At 46.3% G+C, this 22,657-nt stretch overlaps 1 protein-coding gene across 1 annotated transcript in view; it reads left to right on the forward strand.

The window, feature by feature from the left end:
- RAB20 (RAB20, member RAS oncogene family) overlaps window positions 1-22,131 on the forward strand; it is a 35,461-nt gene extending 13,330 nt beyond the window's left edge. Inside the window, exon 2 of the mRNA XM_037038354.1 lies at window positions 21,353-22,131. Within this exon, the coding sequence (XP_036894249.1) occupies window positions 21,353-21,888 (536 nt within the window). The 3' untranslated portion in view covers window positions 21,889-22,131. The remainder of the gene's footprint in view (window positions 1-21,352) is intronic.
- Window positions 22,132-22,657: the final 526 nt, after the last annotated feature.

Consider the following 22,657-nt stretch of genomic DNA (forward strand, 5'->3'; position numbering starts at 1 on the left):
TGGAGGTTATATTAGGTAGGTAGTTAACTTTTAGACACCTTCATGAAGGAAATACAAGAAATACACGCTCCTTGTATTTCTCGGCTGACTTTCTGCAAGCACATGCGAACGGTTCCACGACGGGCAGTTCCTTTGTTTCTCTGCCGTGTAGTAGGAGTGCAGCCGGGGAGGCAGGGCACTGGGAGAGCAGCACTACAAGTAGGAGACCTGGGAATTGTAAGGTGTTAGTGTTGATTATTTTCTTGGCTATTAACCAGACAAATTTAATCATTTATTGCCTCTCAGCACAGGGTCTTAGAAGTTGTGGAGCTTGGTGACAGATGCGTCGATCACTTATCTCCTTGTTTCCACCGATAAGTCATTTCCACCCAGCATTCAAAATTGAGTTCTTTGAGATCCACCTTCCTGCACAGCCCAAGCCAACCCAAGTTCACAGTTACTCACAGTTGGATTAGTATTTATAATCCAACATAAGCCAAGTTGAGCATGCATCTCCTACAAAGCACTTCCTAAATATTTGTTGAATTATTCTGTGGAACTAAAAGATACTCATGTGTCCCCTGGCTGGTATAGTTCAGTGGATTGAACGTGGGCCTGCAAACCAAACTAAAAGATACTCATGTGAACCGAAGGCCTCCCTCCCTTCAGCCTGGCCTCTCTCTCTGTGCTGGTCTCAGGCTTCCGAAATAACACAGCTACTTACTGCTAAGTTTCCTGTTCTGGGGGGATGTGGATCAGATGGGTGGACCTGTGGGCAAAGTGGAGTTCAGCTTCGACCTCTCTGAGGACAAAAAAATACTCTCTGAGTTTTTTTTTCAGCAAAGATGAGACCAATCTGACTATCATAGAAGCCATTTTTCAGCTTCAGCGCTTTTGAAGATTCTTAATTTCCCAGCACAGTGGGAATCACTGAATTTGGAATATCCATTGCAGGTAGCCATGCAACAGAGCAGTTTAAAATTGTAGAGTCTGGCATAATCTTGTAAAATTAGAACAGGATTAAAAGGACAATTTTCTCAGGTTCTTTTTTTTTTTTTTTTCAGATGAAGGGACAGGCTCAAGAAGTTGCTTGTCCTACTTCCAAATGCTAGTTGGTGTGGCAGAACAGGGGCCAGAGCTGAGGTCTTGTGACTCAGTCACCGTTCCATGCTGCTTTTCCTGCTATTGCTATCACGTGTACTTTAATTCTGGGAGCATCGTGCTGTAAAAGTCTCCCCTAGTGCAGTCTGCTAAGGAACCAGGGCAGCGTTCCTATGGAAAACTGGCTCGGGGAGCGTTTCCTGAAGGGTTTCCAGGTTGCTAATGTACAGCCCTTACTTTCCTGGAGGCCCCTGCTTGTGCAAGAGGCGGGGATTTCTGTTGGCTTCCAGGGTGCCAAATAGCATGTCTAGTGCCTTTGGGGCTTAGTCTCTTATTTCTTACAACTACTTTGTGTGGTTGGCATTAGTATCACCGTCCTTTCAGAACAGGAAGCCAAAACCCAGAGAGGCCACAGAATTTGCACAGGGTGCTGAGGAGCCTGGACTTGAGGTCTGCTTTTTGTCATATTTTAGTCTCTGTTATGAGACTAAAGACAAAAGACTTCCTCTTCTCAAAAAAACAAACAAAAAGTATATGCTACTGGGAACCATGAAAATCATGTGGAGTTGCTGTCAGTTTACGTTTTTCTTTTCTTTTTTTAAATTTCTGAATATTAGAGGTCATATGAGAGGTACGGTTATTATACATTTTAGCCAAATACTCAGTGTTATAATTTTAGTAAAAATTCTTAAGCCATGAAAAATTTCCTAATCAGGCATTTTCTTGAAGGACTCATGGCATAAGTGAAATTAAATAAGTAATGCAATATGGCTCTTAAGGTTGTTCTGTGTGATCCTAGTGCTAGTACATCAGATAATACTCAAAGGTTAAAATTACGGTATTATCCAATCTATTATTCTGCCTTGAATTATTTAAAATAAAAGAAAATTTGTTGCATCAAAAGAACACGATGCATAGTGTCCTAAGTGAAGGTGCTTAGCTAAGGTACTCATGTTTATTTGTGTATTCTGCTGGACTGTTGAGCTGTTTATTTTTTAAAGTACTTAATTTTTTCATTGACACCCTTCACAGGTACCTAGAGCTGACCTTGTGGTGGATAAGCATTCACCCCTCATAGAAGAAGCTTTTTTGTTCTGGTTATACCTGGAATGCTTACCTGTACCTGAAAGTAAATGTTCAGATATAAAGACAAGTCGAACAGTGTGCTTGTAATGCTTTTTGTGGGGGGTGATTAGCTCTCACACAGCCTGTGGCCTTACCAGGTCCTTGAGGAATCCCCCACAAATCCTCGCCAAAGCCTCCCCAGGATGAAGCTCCCAGTTGCAGACTCTGGCCAGGTAACAGATGCTGCCAACATCGCACTCACTGTGTGCCGGGCCCTTGTAACCTCTGCATTGTCACTCGTTAGTCCTCTCCAGGACTCGAGGAGGTAACAAGGGTAGATCCTGTGCAAGTTAACATGCGCCCGGAATGGGCTGAGCTGGGGTTTGAGCTGGCAAACTGCCCCAGTGTTTGTGCACTTAGTCACCAAGTCATGCTGCATCCTTCACCGAAGTGACATCTGCTCTAAAGTGAGAGTGAGCTAGGACATAATGCTGAGTGTATGTGACACAATCTTTGTGTGTGAGCAGGATGGGACAAACACATTCGTTCTGTTTAGTGGCTGGTGTGCCTGTGAACTGAAAAGACATTGCTGTGCCCAAAAGTGGTCAGTTAACAATGGCCCCAATCTTTGGGCTGCCTCATAACTGACAAGATTAATGTATTAAAATACCTGTTCAATCAGTGCTTTCCCCATGGGGAATTATATGCACTTTATACATTTGTCTTTATGTCTGAACACGTCTGCACTGTGTTTCTCCCATCTGAGCCAGCCTGTGCAAAGGAGTTCCTAGAATCCTATTTCATCCAATAGGACCAAGGCTTTCCCCATCAGTCAGAGCTGCACAGTTCTGACCAACAAAAGTGGCTTATTTTGGCCAATAAGCCAGTGCCTTTTGGACCAATCCAACTGTGAGGATTTGGAGCCCTCATTTGCATGAGAACAGACCAATCTGGAACCAGGGGCAGGGATTTCTGTTTAGAAGCCAGCTCCCCACTGACTCGGGAAGTGCATTTCTCTTTCCACGGAAGAGTGAAGGCTGTGTTTTCCTGGCTGTGCTGAAACACCCATGTCTTGCAGGAGCAGAGCCCAGCAGACCAGCACAGACCAGAGCAGACGGGCATAGCACAGGGCAGACCAGAGTACAGTGCAGTAGACAGTGTGGCACAGAGCAGACTAGGAAGGAGCAGGGCTGTCTAGTGAGAGAGAGGCCTGGTACCAGAGCCACCTGGCCCCCCGGCTGCCTCACGCCCTTGCTGTTTTCACAGCTGTGCTGTATCACAGTTGAGCTGTTTTGCGCTGAATAAAGTTTCCTTCTTCATCACACCCCAAATTGGGGATTTCTCTTGGTGCTGAATTGGCACCGAGGGCCGTCAGTTGACAACAGTATGCTTATTCCCAGCTTCCAGTTGAAGACCAAGTGACCCACTGTGTTTCCATGGCATCAGATCATCCAATAGGAATATAGAACTCAGAAGTAAAATGGTAACATTTTTTCCAAAGTCAAGGTGTTATAACCATTAACTGCTTAACAATGAAGCATATGAACAGGCCTTCTGCCTAATATGAAAGGGCAAAATTTATAGTCTCTTATTGTGCCCTTTTGATGTATTGCTTTGTGATTCTTTCTGGGGGGAGGTGGAGAGTTTGCTGTCTTCCCTACTTTGCACTCGCTTTCATCTTCTTGTCCGTGTCCAGGTTTTAAGGGGCCTTGTGTGGCCACCTCAGTTGCGGTCTCAACAAAATACCTCCAAGGTGCCTTCTAGATTTAGTATCCTAATGTGCACCCAGCGAGCACTTGGTGAGAGTGAATCCATTTGTTCAGCAGTCAAGACTTTTTTTGAGCACTTCTCATGAACTAGACACTGGGTTGAGTTCGAGGAACAGCGGTAACAAAGTAGGCAGCCTCTCGTCCTGGAGCTTAAGTCCGGTGGAAAGATTGCCATCAGACAAAGAGTACGTACTCTAACACCACCCATGTCAAGTGCTTTGAAGAAAAGGTGACAGGACAGGCGCTAATTGGCAACCTAATTCAGAATTAGTGGTGCAAAGTAGGTCATTTTTCCTTCTGGAAAACAGTTTTCCTCCATTTGCATGTCACTTCTTCATTCCTTTGTGTTTTTCTCCATGTGTTCCTGTTATCCTCCACATTTCCTGGCATTCCTGTGTGTATGTCCCTTCTACCTCTGTGCCTTCCTGACCTCTTTGAGATGCTTATGACATATGTCTCGCTGTAGGGTAAGTGGAGGCAGTCTGGCTTGTCTGGGTAGCAGAGGGAAGCAGTGTTCCCATAGCCTTGGAGGGGCCTGGGGCCTGACAACCAGTGTTCACACAGTCCGGAGACTGGGTCCCATCAACTGTTCCCATAATATGAAGTGCGCTTGCATGCGCAGAACTATGTTGTGTGATGTAAGGTTTTGGTAGTTTTCTGGCTTTGTTCCCCTCTGGTACTTAAGTAGGTAGGGGCTTCCCACTAGAGAGGCACACAGCTTGTGACGTGCGCGGTTCGCCTACCTGTGAATAAGGGAATGAATGTCAAGTGTCCCCGTGGCTCTGAGGATTTTATTCCATCTCCCAGGAGTGAGTGGAACTGCCCGGCCTTGACTGGGTGCAACACACTGGCTCCCACATTAAATGAGCTGAACAAGGTCTTTAACATTATTTTTTAAAATTTCTTTTAGAGAGAGATAGTAAGGGGGAGGAGGAGGAGAGAGAGAAACATCGATTTGTTGTTCCACTTATTTTTGCACTCATTGGTTGATTTTCGTCTGTGTCCTGACTGGGGATTGAGCCTGCAACCTCGGAATATCGGGATGCTCTAACCCACTGAACTACCCAACCAGGGCTATCATGTATTTTTCTTCTTATCTCTTTGCCCTTTTTTGAACGTTGTCTTTTAACATGTGTCAGGGTGGAATTGCTTTAAAAACTGCTTGAATGAGACCAAATCTCATTCTTGGTCTAGTAGAATTGAGAGTCCTCCACTGCCGTTAAACCCTTGGTGTCCGGCAGTTCCTTACCCCGACTGCTCACGCCCCTGTTGGTGGTGTCGTGAGCCGCTTAGTCTCTGCGGGGCGGCGTGCCTTGAGGAGCTGCACGAGCATGCCGGGCCTCTTGAAAGGTCTGTGAAATGTGCACACTAACTGTGGGGAGAATGAAATGACACCGTGTGTGTGCACGTATGTTTGTGAGTCTGTGTGTGTGCCTGTGCAGGTGTGCATGCATGGCATGTGTGTGCACATGTATAATAGCCTGCCATTCTGCCCAGCAGAATGTTGGCAGTGCCTACAGGGGGCTGTGGCAGGCTTGGTTTCAGGAATCAGGTTTCGTCCACTCAGTGAAACTGCGGAGTGTGTGGAGGCTGAGGGAGGCTCCAGCTCAGGGGCACCCACATCAATAACCAAGAACAGAGGAAGCAGTTTTTCCTTTCTAACAGGCAGCTTGTCCTAAGAACTGAAAAGTCAGATGAGTGCAAGGGGTTTTTAATCTTTTCTAAGTCTGTGTCATAACTGGAATGCTTCTGGGAGGATCTTGCATTATGAGTAGATAAGAATGGCGTATGAGTCCCCTATCACAGTGCTTGCAAAGTAGCAGTGCTGCCTTTGTGTTGTGCCTGGGCTTTTAATAAACAATTTCTGGGCTGTTTGCAGACTTTGTTCCTACTGTTCAAAGTGTTGGACTGTTTCCTTAACTGCACATCTTTTCTCCAGCAGTTGCCAAAGCACATTCCAAACCCAATTAATTTCCAATCTGATTAACTCTGGTTAGTTACTGTGTAGCCACAGGTCCCAGCAGCTCAAGAGTGAAGTTTGTAAAGCCTGGCCACGCCTTTCAGCTTTCCTGGGTTGAGCAACTGACAGCTACGGTACTTCATAACTGTTACCAGGCACAAAGTATTAGGAAGGAGGCAGCAGAGGGTGAAGTGCAAAGGCAGACTCATGTATGAGTTGCAGAGTCAGCTGTGTTAACATTGTATTTACCTTTGATTGATGAGAGTGGCTCCTGGACTGTGCGGTCGGGGCTTTTCTGCATTGGTCCTCAGGGTGAAGTTCCACGGCCAGCAGCAACAGCGTCCAAGCCCCACCCAGACCTCTGAATCAGAATCTGCATTTCGACCAGCTCACCAGGTGATCCACCACGTAGGTAGAGGAAAAGCAGCTTCAGGCTTGTCACAGCCCCAGGGCAGAGGAGGAGGGCAGGGATCAGGCCTGAGTTTCCTGCTGTTCTTAGTAGGTGCTATTTTCACATGTAATTCTTTCTTTCTTTCTGTCTATCTATCTATCTATCTAGCTGTCATCTATCTAACCTTTAACCATACAGAATTTTAAAATGCACATAACATAAAATTTATGATTTTATTCATTTTTAAGTGTGCAGCTTGGTGGCATGAATTACACTCACATGTTGTATAGCCACCACCACAGTCGTCTGCAAAACTTTCTCTTCTTCCCAACTGAGTTCAGCAGCCATTAAACACTAACTCCCGCCTTCCTTCAGCCCCTGGTAAGTGCCATTCTGCTTTCTGTCTGAATTTGACAATTCTAGGTAATTATTTAATTTTTTACTTTTATGTACAGCATATTGTATTTAAATATGATAAAGTAAGTTCTAACAAAGTATTTCAACATGATTGATTTAAAAAGATTTTCTCACTGTTAATTTAGAAAATTATATCTAGGTACTACCAATGTTGATGAAAGAAAGTCTAAACCTAAAGAAAAATTTTATAAAGGTTTATTTGAGCCAAATCTGAGGACGTGATCTCCATGGATTAACAAAATGCTGTGGTTCAGGCCAAGATGGAGGAGGTGTAGGTGGATACACTGTGCCTCCTCGTACAACCAAAAGAAGGACAACAGCAAATTTAAACACAAAAAATAACCAGAACTGACAGAAAATTGAACTGTACGGAGGTCTGACAACCAGAGTTAAAGAAGCAGCATTCATCCAGACCGGTAGAAGGGTGGAGATGGGCAGCCAGGTCAGAGAGGACTTGCAGTAAGGCCTTGGCTAGAGAACCAGGGTGGGCGAGGCGATGCCTGGCAGACAGGGCGGTCCTACATTTGCGTGTGGAAAAATTGGAAGGAACCACTGGGGAGTGAGACAGACCATGCAACCCATGGTTCCAGTGCGGGGAAATAAAGCCTCAAAACCTCTGATTGTAAAAACCTGTGGGGGTTGTGGTGGCAGGAGAGATTCCCAGCCTCACAGGAGAGTTCATTGGAGAGGCCCACAGGGTCCTAGAACATACACAAAACCACCCACCTGGGAATNGTGGAGATGGGCAGCCAGGTCAGAGAGGACTTGCAGTAAGGCCTTGGCTAGAGAACCAGGGTGGGCGAGGCGGTGCCTGGCAGACAGGGCGGTCCTACATTTGCGTGTGGAAAAATTGGAAGGAACCACGGGGGAGTGAGACAGACCATGCAACCCATGGTTCCAGTACGGGGAAATAAAGCCTCAAAACCTCTGATTGTAAAAACCTGTGGGGGTTGTGGTGGCAGGAGAGATTCCCAGCCTCACAGGAGAGTTCATTGGAGAGGCCCACAGGGTCCTAGAACATACACAAAACCACCCACCTGGGAATCAGCACCAGAAAAGTACAATTTGCTTGTGGGTAGTGGGAGAAGTGACTGAAAGCCAGCAGAGAGCCAAGCAAGCCGCATTGTTCCCCCTTCGATCTCTCCCCCACATACAGTACCACAGCAAAATCAAGTGGGTTGCCCCAGTCTGAGGAATACCTAAGGCTCTGCCTCTTACTACAGGTGCATTGAGACAAAAACATATAGCCCAAATGGAAGAACTGATCAAAGCTCCAGAAAAAATACAACTAAGAGATGAAGAGATAGCCAACCTATCAGATGCACAGTTCACAACACTGGTAATCAGGATGCTCACAGAAATGGTTGAGTATGGCCACAAAATAGAGGAAAATGTGAAAGCTATGCAAAGTGAAATAAAGGAAAATGTACAAGGAACTAACGGTGATGGGACAGAAGCTGGGACTCAAATCAATGATTTGGACCAGAAGGAAGAAATAAACATTCAACCAGGCCAGAATGAAGAAACAAGAGTTTTTTAAAAATGAGGAGAGGCTTAGGAACCTCCAGGAGAACTTTAAACGTTCCAACATCTGAATTATAGAGGTGCCAGAGGGAGAAAAGGAAGAACAAGAAATTGAAGACTTATTTGAACAAATAATTAAGGAGAACTTCCCCAGTCTGGCAAAGGAAATAGACTTCCAGGAAATCCAGGATGCTCAGAGTCCCAAAGAAGTTGGACCCAAGGAGGAACACACCAAGGCACATCATAATTTCATTGGCCAAGATTAAAGATGAGAGAATCCTAGAAGCAGCAAGAGATAAGGAGACAGTTACTTACAAAGGAGTTCCCATAAGACTGTCAGCTGATTCTCAAAAGAAAACTTACAGGCAAGAAGGAACTGGAAAGAACTCTTCAAAGCCTTGAAAAGCAAGGACCTACATTCAAGATTACTCTATCCAGCAAAGCTATCATTTAGAATGGAAGGGCAGATAAAATGCTTCCCAGATAAAGTCAAGTTCAAGGAGCTCATCATCACCAAGCTCTTATTATATGAAATGTTAAAGGGACTTACCTAAGAAAAAGAAGATAAAAAATATGAACAATAAAATGACAAATTTAACAACTATCAACAACTGGACCTAAAACAAAACCAAAACAAACTAAGCAAACAGTAGAACAGGAACAGAATCACAGAAATGGAGATCACATGGAGGGTTATCATTGGGGAGGGGGAGAATGGGGGAAAAGGTACAGGGAGTAAGAAGCATAAATGGTAGATACAAAATAGACAGGGGAAGGTTAAGAATAGTGTAGGAAATGGAGACGCCAAGGAACCTATGTGTACAACCCGTGGATATGAACTAAGGGCAGGGGATGCTGGTGGGAGGGGAGTGCAGGGGGGAGGGTAATAAAGAGGGGAAAAATGGGACGACTGTAATAGCATAATGAAGAAAATAAAAAGATAAATAAATTGTATTAGTAGCATTGCCATGTTACCATGATAACTTACATTTAAGATTATGTAGGCAAAGTACTTTTTTGGTATGTTTCCAATATTAAAACCTCAAAAAAGAAAGAAAGAAAATGCTTTGGAGAATGGCAGTTTTGCAGTTCTTTTTATGCATTTACAATCCAAGGAGAAATGTAGGGATGGTTGCATGAAATTTATGGTGGTAGATTAAGGAGGTGGGACAAGGCAAAGCTGGGAAATCTGTAGGACTGGGTAAAGCAAATGGAGGGATACATACTCTGTACGCTGGTGAGTGTAGGGTAGTTGACATTTAACCTTTGCAGTAAATGGGGATGGTATTCAGGCAGCACCATAACAGTGAGTCTCGTGGGCTTGTGCTCTGGGTTATGCCTTCTGTGGAGAAGAGAAAAGGCTCTCCTGTGGAGCAGAGCTGTTAGAGATAACTGGCGTGTTTACCGAGCGGAGCACTTCAGAAAAGAGGCTGCTCAAGATAGCTCAGCATTTCGAGAAACCCTTAAGAGACTTGAAGAGTTTTATTAATATGGCATTTGAAGTTCAGTCTTGATTTTAAAACAAGTTCAAACTTGCTTTGAACCATCTGAAATGGTTTTAGTTTCCTATTTTAATAAGTAGAGAATTCAGCATTTAATTGCATTTTTCTTTGATAATCTCATTCTGAAAATTAATCACCGTAGGACAACAGAGTGTCTGTTGAAGGTAAAGGGGCTTGGATTAAATATCCTGGTATGTGAGAGTTTTTGTTTTTTAAAGCTAAATCTATTATATAAGTGTACTTTCTTTGGATTTGCCTCTTTTTCTTAATAATAAGAGTGTTAACATCTCTTTGTTACTTGGTCTTGTTATTCAATTATTTTTAGTAAATTTGTGTCTGAGAAGAGTAAAGTAATTTGAGAATTAAACTCTAGTTATCATTATAGACCCTTAGTAGTTATTTCAGAAAGCGCAATCAGTGAGTCACAGGTGATTAATTTATGAGCAGTTAATTATTTGAGTGGTTCATGTGACTCATTCTTTGGTTTTAGCTTAATATTCAAATTATCGAACAGAAACAACAAAAGGGAAACGCATGCAGATTTAGGTAAAAATTCAGTGTATAAGTACTTCAGTGTGAAGATAAACTGATATTTCCGAAACACTGTGCTGTCCTGTAGATGTTGCTATTCTATTAGGTGAAAACCATTTTGGGTTTGGGTTCCTTTATTTATAAAATGAAAAAACTCTCATTTTAACAAGCTTGGCTTTGGGTGACTGCGCTTAACCAGTTGCCTGCTGATCTGGTAGTTAGGTCCTTCAAGGCTGTTTTCATTTTATTCCTCTTGTGGCTGTGGGCTTCCCAGACAAAGAGCAATCCATCTCCTTGTCAGGAAACTTGGCTGTGTTTTTGAATGTGTTTTATTGGTCACAGACTATTAAGAACAAAATTAAAGGAACTGTAAATAGAAGCAACTTGGTTGGGTTATTGGATTTTAATTATTCGCTTATCTTTAAAATGTTATCTGATCACCTCCTTTGTGGCAGTAATTCATTATCAGTCTGTTCAAGTCGTCCTTCTGGCAAGAAAAAAAAACACCCATTCATATTGTGGGCTAGGATTTTTGTCTTTTTAAACTCCTACACTTTAATATCCAGCTGATGGCTGTTGGCCTAGAGTTTTTCCTTGCACCAAGTTTTTGGGAGTTTTTTCCTATACGGTGGTGACAGGTAACCATTGCGGGGCTCTCACAGCCAGTGAGTGCAGGGTGGGGTGGCTGGTCTCAGGGTCTTCAGTCAGGAGATGGGTGATTCGTGTCCCTGGGCTGATGAGGCCAACATGAGACTGTGTAGGTGAAAAGTGCTTAGTAGACTCCAGCTGTATACAGTGTTACCATCATGTGAGGATAATGAACAATTCATCCAGCTCTGTCCACACTGCCGCCTTGCTGGGAGGAAACAGCTGTCCCTGTGAGAGTTCATTCTACTTGGAAAATACATGCTTTTCGACTTTTGTTTACTATTTTGGTTTGTTCAGTTTCTGAGAGCAGAGGTATAACAGAATCATTCCGTTGTTTTTCCTTCTAGATTTTGAAGTGCTGGCATTCTTTTTTTGTAACTGAACTGTCTCCCCTCCTGGCCCATCTTACAAGTAGGACTTGAGACTGAACGTAGCATTGCGCTTAGGAGTGGGGACTCTGGACCCAGATCTCTGGGGTTCAAGTCCTGCTGCGGCCCTCGCTGCCTGTGTGTCCGTGGCTACCCAGCCTTTCTCTGTCAGCGTTTCCATCGAGCCTGGGATGAAAATGCCGCAGCAGTCCCCCCCAGCATCCATGGGAATTAAATGCCTAATTATGCAAAGGGCTTGGTGCAGTGTCGGAAGTAGTAAGTGCTGTAACAGATTTTGCTATTGGAAAAGTTATTAATTCCCAGTGTACTCACTTTAAGAGCCAGAATGGAATATATCCCAAATCAGCACCTGTACGGTGTGCTTGACAAGGATGGAACTCCTTACATCGAGGTAACTGACTGGTCACCCCGAAGTTACCTGTCTGTTGTGGGACACCTGTACTTCTCACAAGAGCTCTTGTGGCAGACCTGCCCCCTTCAAGTTGCAGCCAAACTACTGCTGCTTTGAGTGGGTAATTCAGCAGTTTCTCTGATTATTCCTTTCAGTGGTTACCACCTCTTCCTGCTGGTGTTTCCCAACAAGGATGGTGAGCTGGACTTGCACTACTGGCTTCTACTTGTGAATCAGATTAGAGGGTGAAGGTCATTCCTATAGGCACCAGATTGGAATAGAACCAGTGAAGCAGGTTTAGACATTTCCATGTGAACTTACCTTTGCAATTTATGGCTTGCTTTTGGGGAGTAAGCAGATTTGCTGACTTTGGCTCAGGAGATGGCACATGACTCTTCATCTTTATTGATAGTGGATATTTGAGGTCACTGTTATCCGAACCATCTTTATCAGCTTCTCCAGTGTTGCTCATTGACATTCATAAGTATCCAGCTTTTTCTTCTGCTGGTGGAGGGGAAAGAAGGTGGCGAGGGGAAGGAAGCAGAAGTTTTTCCTGGCAGTCTGAGCCCCTTACATGGACATTGTTCTGGTTTGATTCATGACTTTCAGTATATGTGAATGAGCAGGCCACTGGCTTGCAGCCCAGTTCATACCTTCGTGGAGTATGTGTTTCCTGGGGTTGTCATAACCAAGTTCCACACACTGGGCACTTAAACAATAGCAGTTGATTCTCCTGCAGTTCTGAAGGAAGAATTCTGAAGTCAAGGTGTCGGGAGGGCCAGGTTCTCTCTAAGGCTCTTGTAGGAAATCTGCCCCATGCCCTTTTCTGAGCTTTTGGTGGTTGCTGTCCCTGTGTGTGGATGTGTTCCTCTGTGTCCCTCCTCTTATTGCACAGGTGACAAACACAAGGCCGTGGGCTGAATCTGGCCCTCCACCTTGTTTTATCCGGCCGGGCACTTTATTCCTACCCAGCAGCAGTGCCGAGCTCTCGCTTAACTGTTGAGGAGTAGTTGCATTTATCCAGTCCTAAAATTACATTCGGCCCTTTGAAGGCAGCTGCAAGGCTGATGTGGCCCCCCGTGAAAGTGAGTTTGACATCTGTCTTAGTGTACAGACACCAGTTATGTTGGATTAGGCTGTACTCTGAAGACTTCAACTCAACTTGATCATACCTGCAACAACCCTGTGTCCGAATAAGGTTCTGTCCACAGTTTCTGAGGGTGAGGGCCCCAGGTGTCTCTTTGGGGCCCCTACTCAGCCCACTGAAGATGGTAGGAGGCTTTAGAAACAGCCCCTCCCCCCTTTTTTCTTTTTTTCTATCTGTAAAAAAATTTTAATCTGTAATGAAAGACTTTTTCCCTTTTTTTAAAGAAGGCTTTATTTATTTATTTTTAGACAGAGGGAAAGGGAAGGAGAAAGAGAGGGAAAGAAACATTGATTTGCAAGAGAAACATCGCTTGGTTTCCTCTTACCCGGGCCCAGATGGGGACCTGGCCTGCAACCCAGGCATGTGCTCTGACTGGGAATCAAACCGGGGACCTTTCCATTTGCAGGGCGATGTCCAATCCACTGAGCTACAGCAGTCAGGGCTTTTCCCTTTTCAGTTAAATTTATTTTTATAGGACTAAAAGCAAGACTGAAAGATGGAGAAAAAGGAGATAACGTCAAATCCAAGAAAAAAACGTCTAAATGCATTCTTCATCCCATCCCCCATCTCCCCGTGCTGTGCCCACCCCACCCCAATAAAAGATGTCCCTAGATATCTGTTTTGAAAATCATATCATGCCTATAGTTACTGTTTAGCTGTTGAAAGCCTGGCAGGAAAGGACTTGTGTACTTTTGTGGAGGTCATGCTTTATTTTGAAGCCAGCTAGGAGGTGTCAACAATTGTGTGGCAGGAGATTTTCATTGTTGGATCTTTACTTAGAAAGAGAACTAACTGGTCAGGCTAGTGAGGAGGACAGATAAGGAATCCATTGTGAAGAAGTAATCGTTTGGGGTCAAAGTGATGCTTGCTATTGCCCTGGCTGGTGTGGCTGAGTGGATGGAGTGCCAGCCTGTGAACCAGAGGATCACAGGTTCGATTCTAAGTCATAGCACATGCCTGGATTGTGGGCCAGGTCTCCAGTTGGGGGGGTCTGTGAGAAGCAAGTTTTTCTCCCTCCCTTCCCCTCTCTCTAAAAATAAATAAAATCTTAAAAAAAAATGATACTTGCAGTTGCTGAAAAGCCCCTTTCAGCCCACTTCCCCGCTTTCCTGTGGAGCTGGTGGCCAGTTGGGCTGAGAGGTGTGGCCTCGAAATTCCTGTGGTGCAGTGGGGTAGAGCTGGTGCCTGGGAGTGTGACCCGGCTGTGAGGCACTGAGGAATGTGCGTAGGATGTGTGGTGGGCTGCCGTGTCCCGGGTTGCTTTGGGAAGGGGCTGACAGGGCATTCTCTCTTTATGAAGGGAATCAGTACCTCCATGGAGACATCTGGAGATGGAGAAGCAAGAGGGGAGAAGGGCCCTGGCTGGTGTGGCTTAGTGGATTGAGCACTGGCGCGCAAGCTGAGAGATCACCGGTTCTATTCCTGGTCAGGGCACATGACTGGGTTGTGGGTCAGGTCCCTGGTTGGGGGTGTGTGAGGGGCAACTGTTTCTCTCTCACACACCAATGTTTCTCTTCCTCTCTTGCCCCCTTTCTAAAAATAAATAAATAAATAAATAAATAATCTACAAAGTAAAAAAAAAAAGAATAGCGGGGAAGGGCTGCTGAGAGAGTCCCATTCTCTGGAGGGTCTGGCGCTGCAGCCAGGTTCCCAGAGGGACACTTCCCAGAGAAACAAGTGAGAAGCTCCAAGTGGGCTGGTCATGCTTCCCCAGAGGCACAGAACCAACAGGACGCAGATGTATATGTAAAGAAGGAGAGAGGGAGGGAGAGGTTGGCTGAGGGAGAGAGAGAGGAATTGGCTCATGTGATTGTGGGTGCTGGCAAGTCTGAAATCTGTAGGCGGGCTGGCAGCCTGCAGACCCACGATGTTGCAGTCGTGAGTCCAAACTCCACAGGGCAGCAGGCTGGAGACTCTGGCGTGATTTTTTATAACTCAGGTTGTAGTCTGAGCCAGAATTCTTTTTTCTCCAGGAACTCTCAGGCTCCTCTTAAAGTGTTCATCTGATTGGATGAGGCCTAGCCACATTATTGAGGATAATTGGCTTTAGTTAAAATCAATTGATGTAGATATCAATCACGTCTAAGAAGTACCTTCATGGCAACATCTAGATTAGTTGGACCACACAATTGGGCACCACAGCCTGGCCGAGTTAACACATAAAGTTAACCATTTAGGCCCTGGTAGCTTAGTTGGTTAGAACATCGTCCTGATACACCAAGGTTGGGGGTTCGATCCTGGGTCAGGGTACATACAATAATCAACCAATGAATGTGTAAATAAGTGGAACAACAAATTGATGTTTCTCTCTCTCAAATAAACAAATTAAAATAAAAAAGGACCTTGGCCAGGTGGCTCAGTTCATTAAACACCATCCCAGACACCGAAGGGCTGCTGGCATGATTCCTGGTCAGGGCGCATCCTAGATTGTGAGTTCGAGCCTGATTAGGATGTGTTCAGGAGGCAACCAATTAATGCTTCTCTCTCTCTTCCTTCCTCTCTCTCGAAAATCAATAAACATATCCTAGGGTGAGGATTTTTGAAAATTCTGAAAAAAACCTAAAGGTTAAAAAATTAATCATCACACACAAGTACCAGGGTGGTGGCAGGCGCATCCACTCACTTCCTGGCACCTCTGTGAACGGTAGGTTCTCAGGTGAGGCGTCCTCGTCCGTTGCCTCTTCAGTGTCCATGTGCTGGTGCAGTCTGCACACACCCAGTGCTGGCCCCTCACAGGCAGCTCCTTTCATCATCCTGGGGAGACTCACGGTGCTTTCTTCTTATCACACTACAAGAGCTTTAAATAGCTGTTCTTTGTAAACATTTCTGGAGGGTAGTTGTTTCCATGGGCCATTATCTATCCAGGTTCACTATGTTTGGAATCACATACAAGCAGATGGAATGTTCTAGACTTTGCCTGCGACTGTAGACTTTAGTTAAAACTCGTCAAACTGTACAAAATAGAACTAAAGTAATTTTTATGGTAGTATTTATAACACTGTGTATGGGACTTGAAAGCATTGGAAAAGAGATTTCATTTTATTTTTTAAAAATCTCTGCAGGAAATTATGTTGTGTCTTGTTCTGGACGGAGCTCCTGTTTCTGTGTGTGCCCTGGAGTTTCTATTTGTTACAGTCCCTAGTTCTGTGAATCTGAGTTGTTTCTTTGCTCTCGTTGTGACATGACACTTTTGTGGGCTCCCATCCAGTGGGCGTTCTGGATCTCCCAGGGTGTTTTAAAGGTTCCTCTTTCCTTCAGCGTTTGCAATTCCATTTCCTGGTAGACATTACTTTTCAACTGAATTGAAATAGGAAGCAGTCTGATTTCTCCCACTGTAAAGCTGCCTTTTTATCTCCTACTTTCACTCAGCAAGTTGGTGATCTTCACCTCAGGCTGCATGTTATACTCACCAGAGGAGTTTTGAAAATAATTCTGGTGCCCACGCTGTTGTCAGCTCCTGATTCACGTGCTCTGGGGTAAGGGGGCCGAGCACTGGTGCTTTTAAAAAGCAGCCCCCCCGCCCACCCGCCCATGTTTACAGAGTGCAGCCAGCCTTGTAACATGATATCTGAGGGCTGCACCACCCATTCAGTTATTTTAATCATTTCAACAAAAGTGTTACAATGCTGGGGGTGGAAGGCTGGTTGTCATTTGTCTTGAGGATGGTCAGAGAATGAAAGAGAAGGCAAGTGGCCACTGTCTTCTTCTGTCCAGCAGACTGGGGTTCTGCTGACTTCTGGCTTCCTGTGCCTGCCGCTGGGCCACATCTCAGTTCTCCTGACACAGCATATGGTGGCTACACAGTACAGTGTCCCCAGAAATGGGGAGAGAGTTATCCTCCGAGAGTAAACCTCATAAAAATAAGAGAAGTTGTAGGATGTTGGTCAGCTGTCAGAGGGACTCACAGGCCCTAGGAAGCAGTCTGTAAATGTGCTGATGAAGGCCACATGGTGCAGAGGCTGTGGGGTGGTTTGACCTCAGATTTGGACAGAATCTAGTTTATGACTGATTTAACAAACGTATACAGGACGTAACACCTGCCAGGCACAGTTCAGGCAGTTTACCTGTATAAATTAGTTCTGGTTGTACAGCCATACTTTGGTGGGTACTGCCTGTATTTTAGTGGTGAGAAACTGAGGCACAGAGAGTTCAGTGACCTGCCCAAGGTTACACTGTGGGGGTTGAATGCAGGGGTCCCTCTCCAGGTCAAGCTCTTTATGGATTGTTAGACCACAGACTACCTGGTACCAGGGGACAGTGTCCTGGCTCTGGGTTTCCCCAGCCTGCTTCTGTGGGCCACTTCCTGTGCCTCAGTTTCTCCTGGTAATGGGTGGATAACAGGTTATATGATTTAAACCGCAACTTTTACTTATTCTCCTCTCAGGTTAGCACTTGGGATTCTTCAGCTCCTCCCTTCTTTAGTTATTATGATTTCTCTTTTGGTTTTGTTCTTACCTACTTCTATAGTTTTTTGAAGGCAGATCAGACATTTTTATCTGGAAAGGAAAACTATTTTAGGCATAGGCATGATCAACAGTTGCCTTTTTGTCCTCAATGAACTATGTAACAGACTTGGAAAAACAACTCCCGGGACAACTGGAATGCCGATTCACTTTCCCCTGTGAAATCTAGTGGGGGGTGAGGGGTGGGGGGTGGAGGGTGGGGGGTGGAGGGTAGGGGAGCTGATAACATTTTTAGCTGTTGGGAAACCTCAAGATGCCTGGTTTGCTACATTTGTGATTAGTGTCTGAGAGAAAAGTCCTGGCTCCATGGTAACGACGGAGAAGCATTTCTTTTTTTTAACTAACACTTGTTATCACCAGTTGTGGAGATGTCTTCATCATCTTGTCCCATGGGGGGCCACGAAGAGATGGGAGAAGACTGTTTAATTTCTGTCTGTTGGCATACAGTGTAATTCGACATGAAACTTATAATGAGATGATCAGGCTTAGGGGCTGAGCTGCTGTGGCTGTGCTAAAGGAGAAGAATTTTGTTTTGCGGGTGGTGAATTCCAGAGTATGTGCTGCTTGTCTGCAGGCTGGCCCTTCCTAGCACCTGGGGGTGGGGGTGGGGGGCAGGGAGCCTGGTCGTTGTAAACGGCCCACTTCACTTTCACCTTCAAGATCCGGGCAGGACGCATCTCTCCAATTCCTGCCTGATTCCATCTCATCCTCAGTGACAGGTGGTTTGAGGAAGCAAGCACATGGGGCTGTTTTTTTTAGAGGCAGGGAATCTGGCTCCAGGTGAGGGAGAGGACAGCTGTCAGGTGTAGGTTCATGCTGAGTCCTTCCCCCAGCACGTGGGTGTTGTTCTCAGTAGGTGACTCTCACCAGGGCTGGCCAGGGGGGCCACCGCTTGCCCCCTAATGACACAGTGCCGCCTGGCCTGCCTCAAAATGTGACTGTTTCAGAATGATTGGAGTGGGACTTGTTTGTGTTTCTTGGCCATTTGGCCAAAATAATAGTTTATAAAGCAAAGGACACCATGTTTTATGCAAATACAGGGCCTGGTAGAAGTAATGTCATTGAATGTGGTTGGAAGGCTACCTGACTGTCTTGCATGAAATGGACAGCATTTGAACGTTTCACCTAAAAGGTCATATGCTATGCTTGAGCGTGCTACTGTTATTTATGTTACAGAATCACATACCTATGACTTTGTAATAAAAGATTTTTAATGTAATAAAAAGGGGCGTTACTTGTGCCGGACCTTTTGTGTGTGTGTGTGTGTGTGTGTGTGTGTGTGAGTGAGAGATGCCTCTAATCCTTGCTCCAAAGGTCCAGAGACCCAGGGGCCTTCATTTCTCTTGTGTGAAGGATCCCTTTGTACCCAGGTTCTGTGAGTTTATAATCTTTCTCTGAATACTAAATTTGAGTGTGTGCACTAAAATACAAAGTTTCGTAGGGAAACCAGGCTTCCTTGCAAAGGGCAGGTCTAACAGCCGTTGTGGTTTTTAAGTGGTGATGAATTAAACACTTGATGTTGTGGTGGACAACTGTCACGTGGAACCGAAAGCCTCTGTTGTTTCCATAGGTGACAAAGCCACAGGTATCGCTCCTTAACATCATTCCTGGTTTGTTGTCAATATGTGTAAGAGAAGGAAATGCTAAATTTCAGTTAGAGGATGTTGAGAATAAAGATTACATTGTTTCCCCTTTCGAGGCCATGAACCTCTGGGTTCTGTCCCCACTGTAGTCAACAGCTGGGCTCTGTAGCCCAAACTGAAAAACTGCAGACAGACTCACAGAATTTCATCAGAAACAGATTCCTATGCCAGTTAGGGGGAGAAGCTGTCAAAGATTTTTTAGAAATATAGTTAACTCTCCAAGGGACCATGTGAGCGTCAGCCGGGCAGCCAGGAGGAGTGGGAATGGAGAAGGCCCTCCTTGAGCTCCTCCTGTGAGCATGGGTGGTTCTCCCTCCTGCCATCAAGGGCTGTGGAATCCGATGGCAGGAGGAGGGCTGATTAACCTGCGGGCTGGGATGGCTTTGTGAGGAGGTCCCCGTTTGCATTTATGAACTGTCCTCGTGGAGCCAGTGAACTAAATCCCCACACAGTGGGCAGAAGGGGAAATGAAGGGACCGGGTGTGAAAACTTAAGGACACAAACAATGGTCCCACTTGGCCTCTGGAGACCAGCCAATGAATGAGAGCCCACTGGGCTTGCTGCTTCCCTGGGACTATTTTTTCTTTTACTGCATTAACACACTTAATCTTTGCAACCCTGTGGCATAATATTGTTATCTGTTCTCGTTCTCAGGAGAGGAGACTCAGGCATGAGTGGTTAAGTACCTTGTGCAGGTTCACAGGCCCAGCTGTCCGGCTCCAGGCTGCAGGCGTGCCCTCAACCTCTATTCTGTCCCTGCACTGGTTGTTCCCAGGGAACCACCAGTCTCACGTGGCTTCTCCTTTAAATCCCTAGCTATAGGGCTTACGGTGAGCTAGATTTCAGATGGCTCTGAGTGATGGCTGCCTGGTAGTTTAGCTGTAGCTTTTCTAATGACTGAACATGGGGGAATAAAAGTATTCTGGTATGATGACATTTCAGTTCTTGGTGGGTTTAACACATCAAGGTGACTGCTCCCTCCCCCTCAGCCTCCCCCTCCCCCTCAGTCTGCAGTTCAGAGTGAAGGTGGGGATTTGGGATGTTGCATTGCTGGGTGTGGGGTCTAAATGAAGCTTCTGACTTGAATGCGGCTTCTGCTGGTTTGTAAATTGCACCAAGCTGTTAATAAAATAAAGAAATTTTATGCAAGAGAGAAAATTGTGTGCGTGATTTTTTTAAATGAAGGGGATAATTTATGGCTTCACTTACTCAACACATTACATAGGGCACCACATACGCAGGGGCAAGTAAAGGCACACAGTCCAGCCCTCCCTACTGGTAGGCAGACCTATATTAACTGCGTAGCAGAGGCCTGGACTTGCGATTGTGCCTGGTGTATGAGCCAGAGGGAGTGTGAGGGGCAGGAGGTGGGGGCTGCGATGGGACTGACAAAAGACTCAACGAATAGTCTGGAAGGGGGTCGGGGACCTTTTGGGAAGTGACAAGTGGTTAAGTGGATAGACCAGTGGGTCTGCACCCAGGCAGCTGGACGGGAGACGGGCAGTCCTGGAGCTGCAGTGCTGGGCTTTGGGCACCGGGGAGCGGTGTGCCCCTGTGTGAAGGCAGACGTGTGACGTGCGTGGTGCTGTGTCAGAATGACTGAGATGTGGCACAGACTGTGCCATCGAGTGTCAGAGCCCGTGGCGCGAGCGTTCATTCAATATTTTCTTTTAAATGCAAAACTGGGAACAAGCCATACAATTTTTAATTAGAAGAAAAGCAGGGCACAGGGGAGTCTTCCTGGGCTTGTATGTGCACTACGGCGTGTGGCCAGGCTGTGCAGGAACGGCCTGCGGTCCCCAGAGCAGCAGGGCACTGCGCTTAGATCCTGCAGGGCCTGGGCTGGTCAGTTCTTTCTGCCGCCTGTGTCTCAGCCCAGTCCAGCTCCAGCCGCACCTACATGTGGNAGTGGGTCTGCACCCAGGCAGCTGGACGGGAGCCGGGCAGTCCTGGAGCTGCAGTGCTGGGCTTTGGGCACCGGGGAGCGGTGTGCGCCTGTGCGAAGGCAGACGTGTGACGTGCGTGGTGCTATGTCAGAATGACTGAGATGTGGCACAGACTGCCATCGAGCGTCGGAGCCCGTGGCGTGAGCGTTCATTCAATATTTTCTTTTAAATGCAAAACTGGGAACAAGCCATACAATTTTTAATTAGAAGAAAAGCAGGGCACAGGGGAGTCTTCCTGGGCTTGTATGTGCACTACGGCGTGTGGCCAGGCTGTGCAGGAACGGCCTGCGGTCCCCAGAGCAGCAGGGCACTGCGCTTAGATCCTGCAGGGCCTGGGCTGGTCAGTTCTTTCTGCCGCCTGTGTCTCAGCCCAGTCCAGCTCCAGCCGCACCTACATGTGGGGTGACAATCCCTTGGTTCCCCCCTTCCCTGGATGCTCCTGAGAAAAGAGATAACCCACATCTTTCTTCCCCTTTCCTCCACCAGGGCGGGAGCAGTTCCACGGCCTTGGCTCCATGTACTGCCGAGGGGCAGCCGCTGTCATCCTCACCTATGATGTGAACCACCCGCAGAGCCTGGTGGAGCTGGAGGACAGATTCCTGGGCCTGACAGACACAGCCAACACTGACTGCCTCTTCGCCATCGTGGGGAACAAGGTGGATCTCAGTGAGGAGGGGGCCTCGGAGAGCTGGGAGAAGGAAGGGCACAGCTCCGGGTCAGTGGGTGATGATGGCTGTGTGCCGCCCAAGGTGCCCAAGCAGGTGAAGCCAGAGGAAGCGATGGCCCTTTACAAAAAGATCCTGAAGTACAAGATGCTGGATGAGAAGGACGTGCCGGCCGCTGAGCAGATGTGCTTCGAGACCAGTGCCAAAACTGGGCACAACGTGGACCTGTTGTTTGAAAGCTTGTTTGACATGGTGGTGCCCATGATCTTGCGGCAGAGAGCCCAGGGGCCGCCGCAGACTGTGGACGTCTCCTGTTATAAGCCACCCAGACGAACCAAATCTGGGTGCTGTGCCTGACTCTCAGAGACCCCGACCCCCGACCCCCGTTTACACAGTGGGTGAGGAGTGTGACCAAGCGAGCTGTGGTCAGGGGCACAGAAAGTCGAGGAGTTCCTCTGTAGAACTGCACGTGGAGGAGAAGACCCGAGAGGATGTGATAGCTAACTAGGAGAAAAGGCCCATGTGAATTGTCGCCTCTGTCTACGTCGCTGTGTTGGGAGGTGCGGAGCTGCAGGGTCAGAGTCCCTGGAGACTGTTGTCCCCTTGCTGGTCCTTTCCTGACAACCAGGCCTCTGACAGAAAGTTGCCTGGATGGGTGTGGACCAGTCTGAGCAACTGTATGGCTTTCGTGTTTGTCCTCCTCAGACATTTTGCTTCACTGTGATTTATCTTTGCTCCTATCATTTGGAACTTGTATCTCGATGCATCATAATGATTCTCGACACGTTAATTTATACAAAATCAGGAGTCACCTTTTTATATCGGTTGTAGTAGCATGAACTTCTCATATTATTAAAAGGAATCATGAGTAGAACTTGGGTGTGGACACTGCGTTGTGGGCTGGGGGAGTGGGCTGTGAGCTTAAGGTGCTTCTATCTTTAGAAGTCACACCAAATCCTTACAAATTCCAGAATATTTGGATCAGCCCATCTGAGTAGTTGTCTTGATGACATGAATTCCAATAACAGAAGCAACAGTAAAAGCTCTGTTTCTGCTAAGTTCTGCTTGGGTCATCTGGGCTGTTACTGAGCAGAAACCTGTTCTGCTGGTTGGTGGGTGCCTCACT

Source organism: Sturnira hondurensis, unplaced genomic scaffold (assembly GCF_014824575.4).
Source record: "Sturnira hondurensis isolate 20B ecotype Veracruz unplaced genomic scaffold, ASM1482457v3 Scaffold0024333, whole genome shotgun sequence".
Lineage (NCBI taxonomy): Eukaryota > Metazoa > Chordata > Mammalia > Chiroptera > Phyllostomidae > Sturnira > Sturnira hondurensis.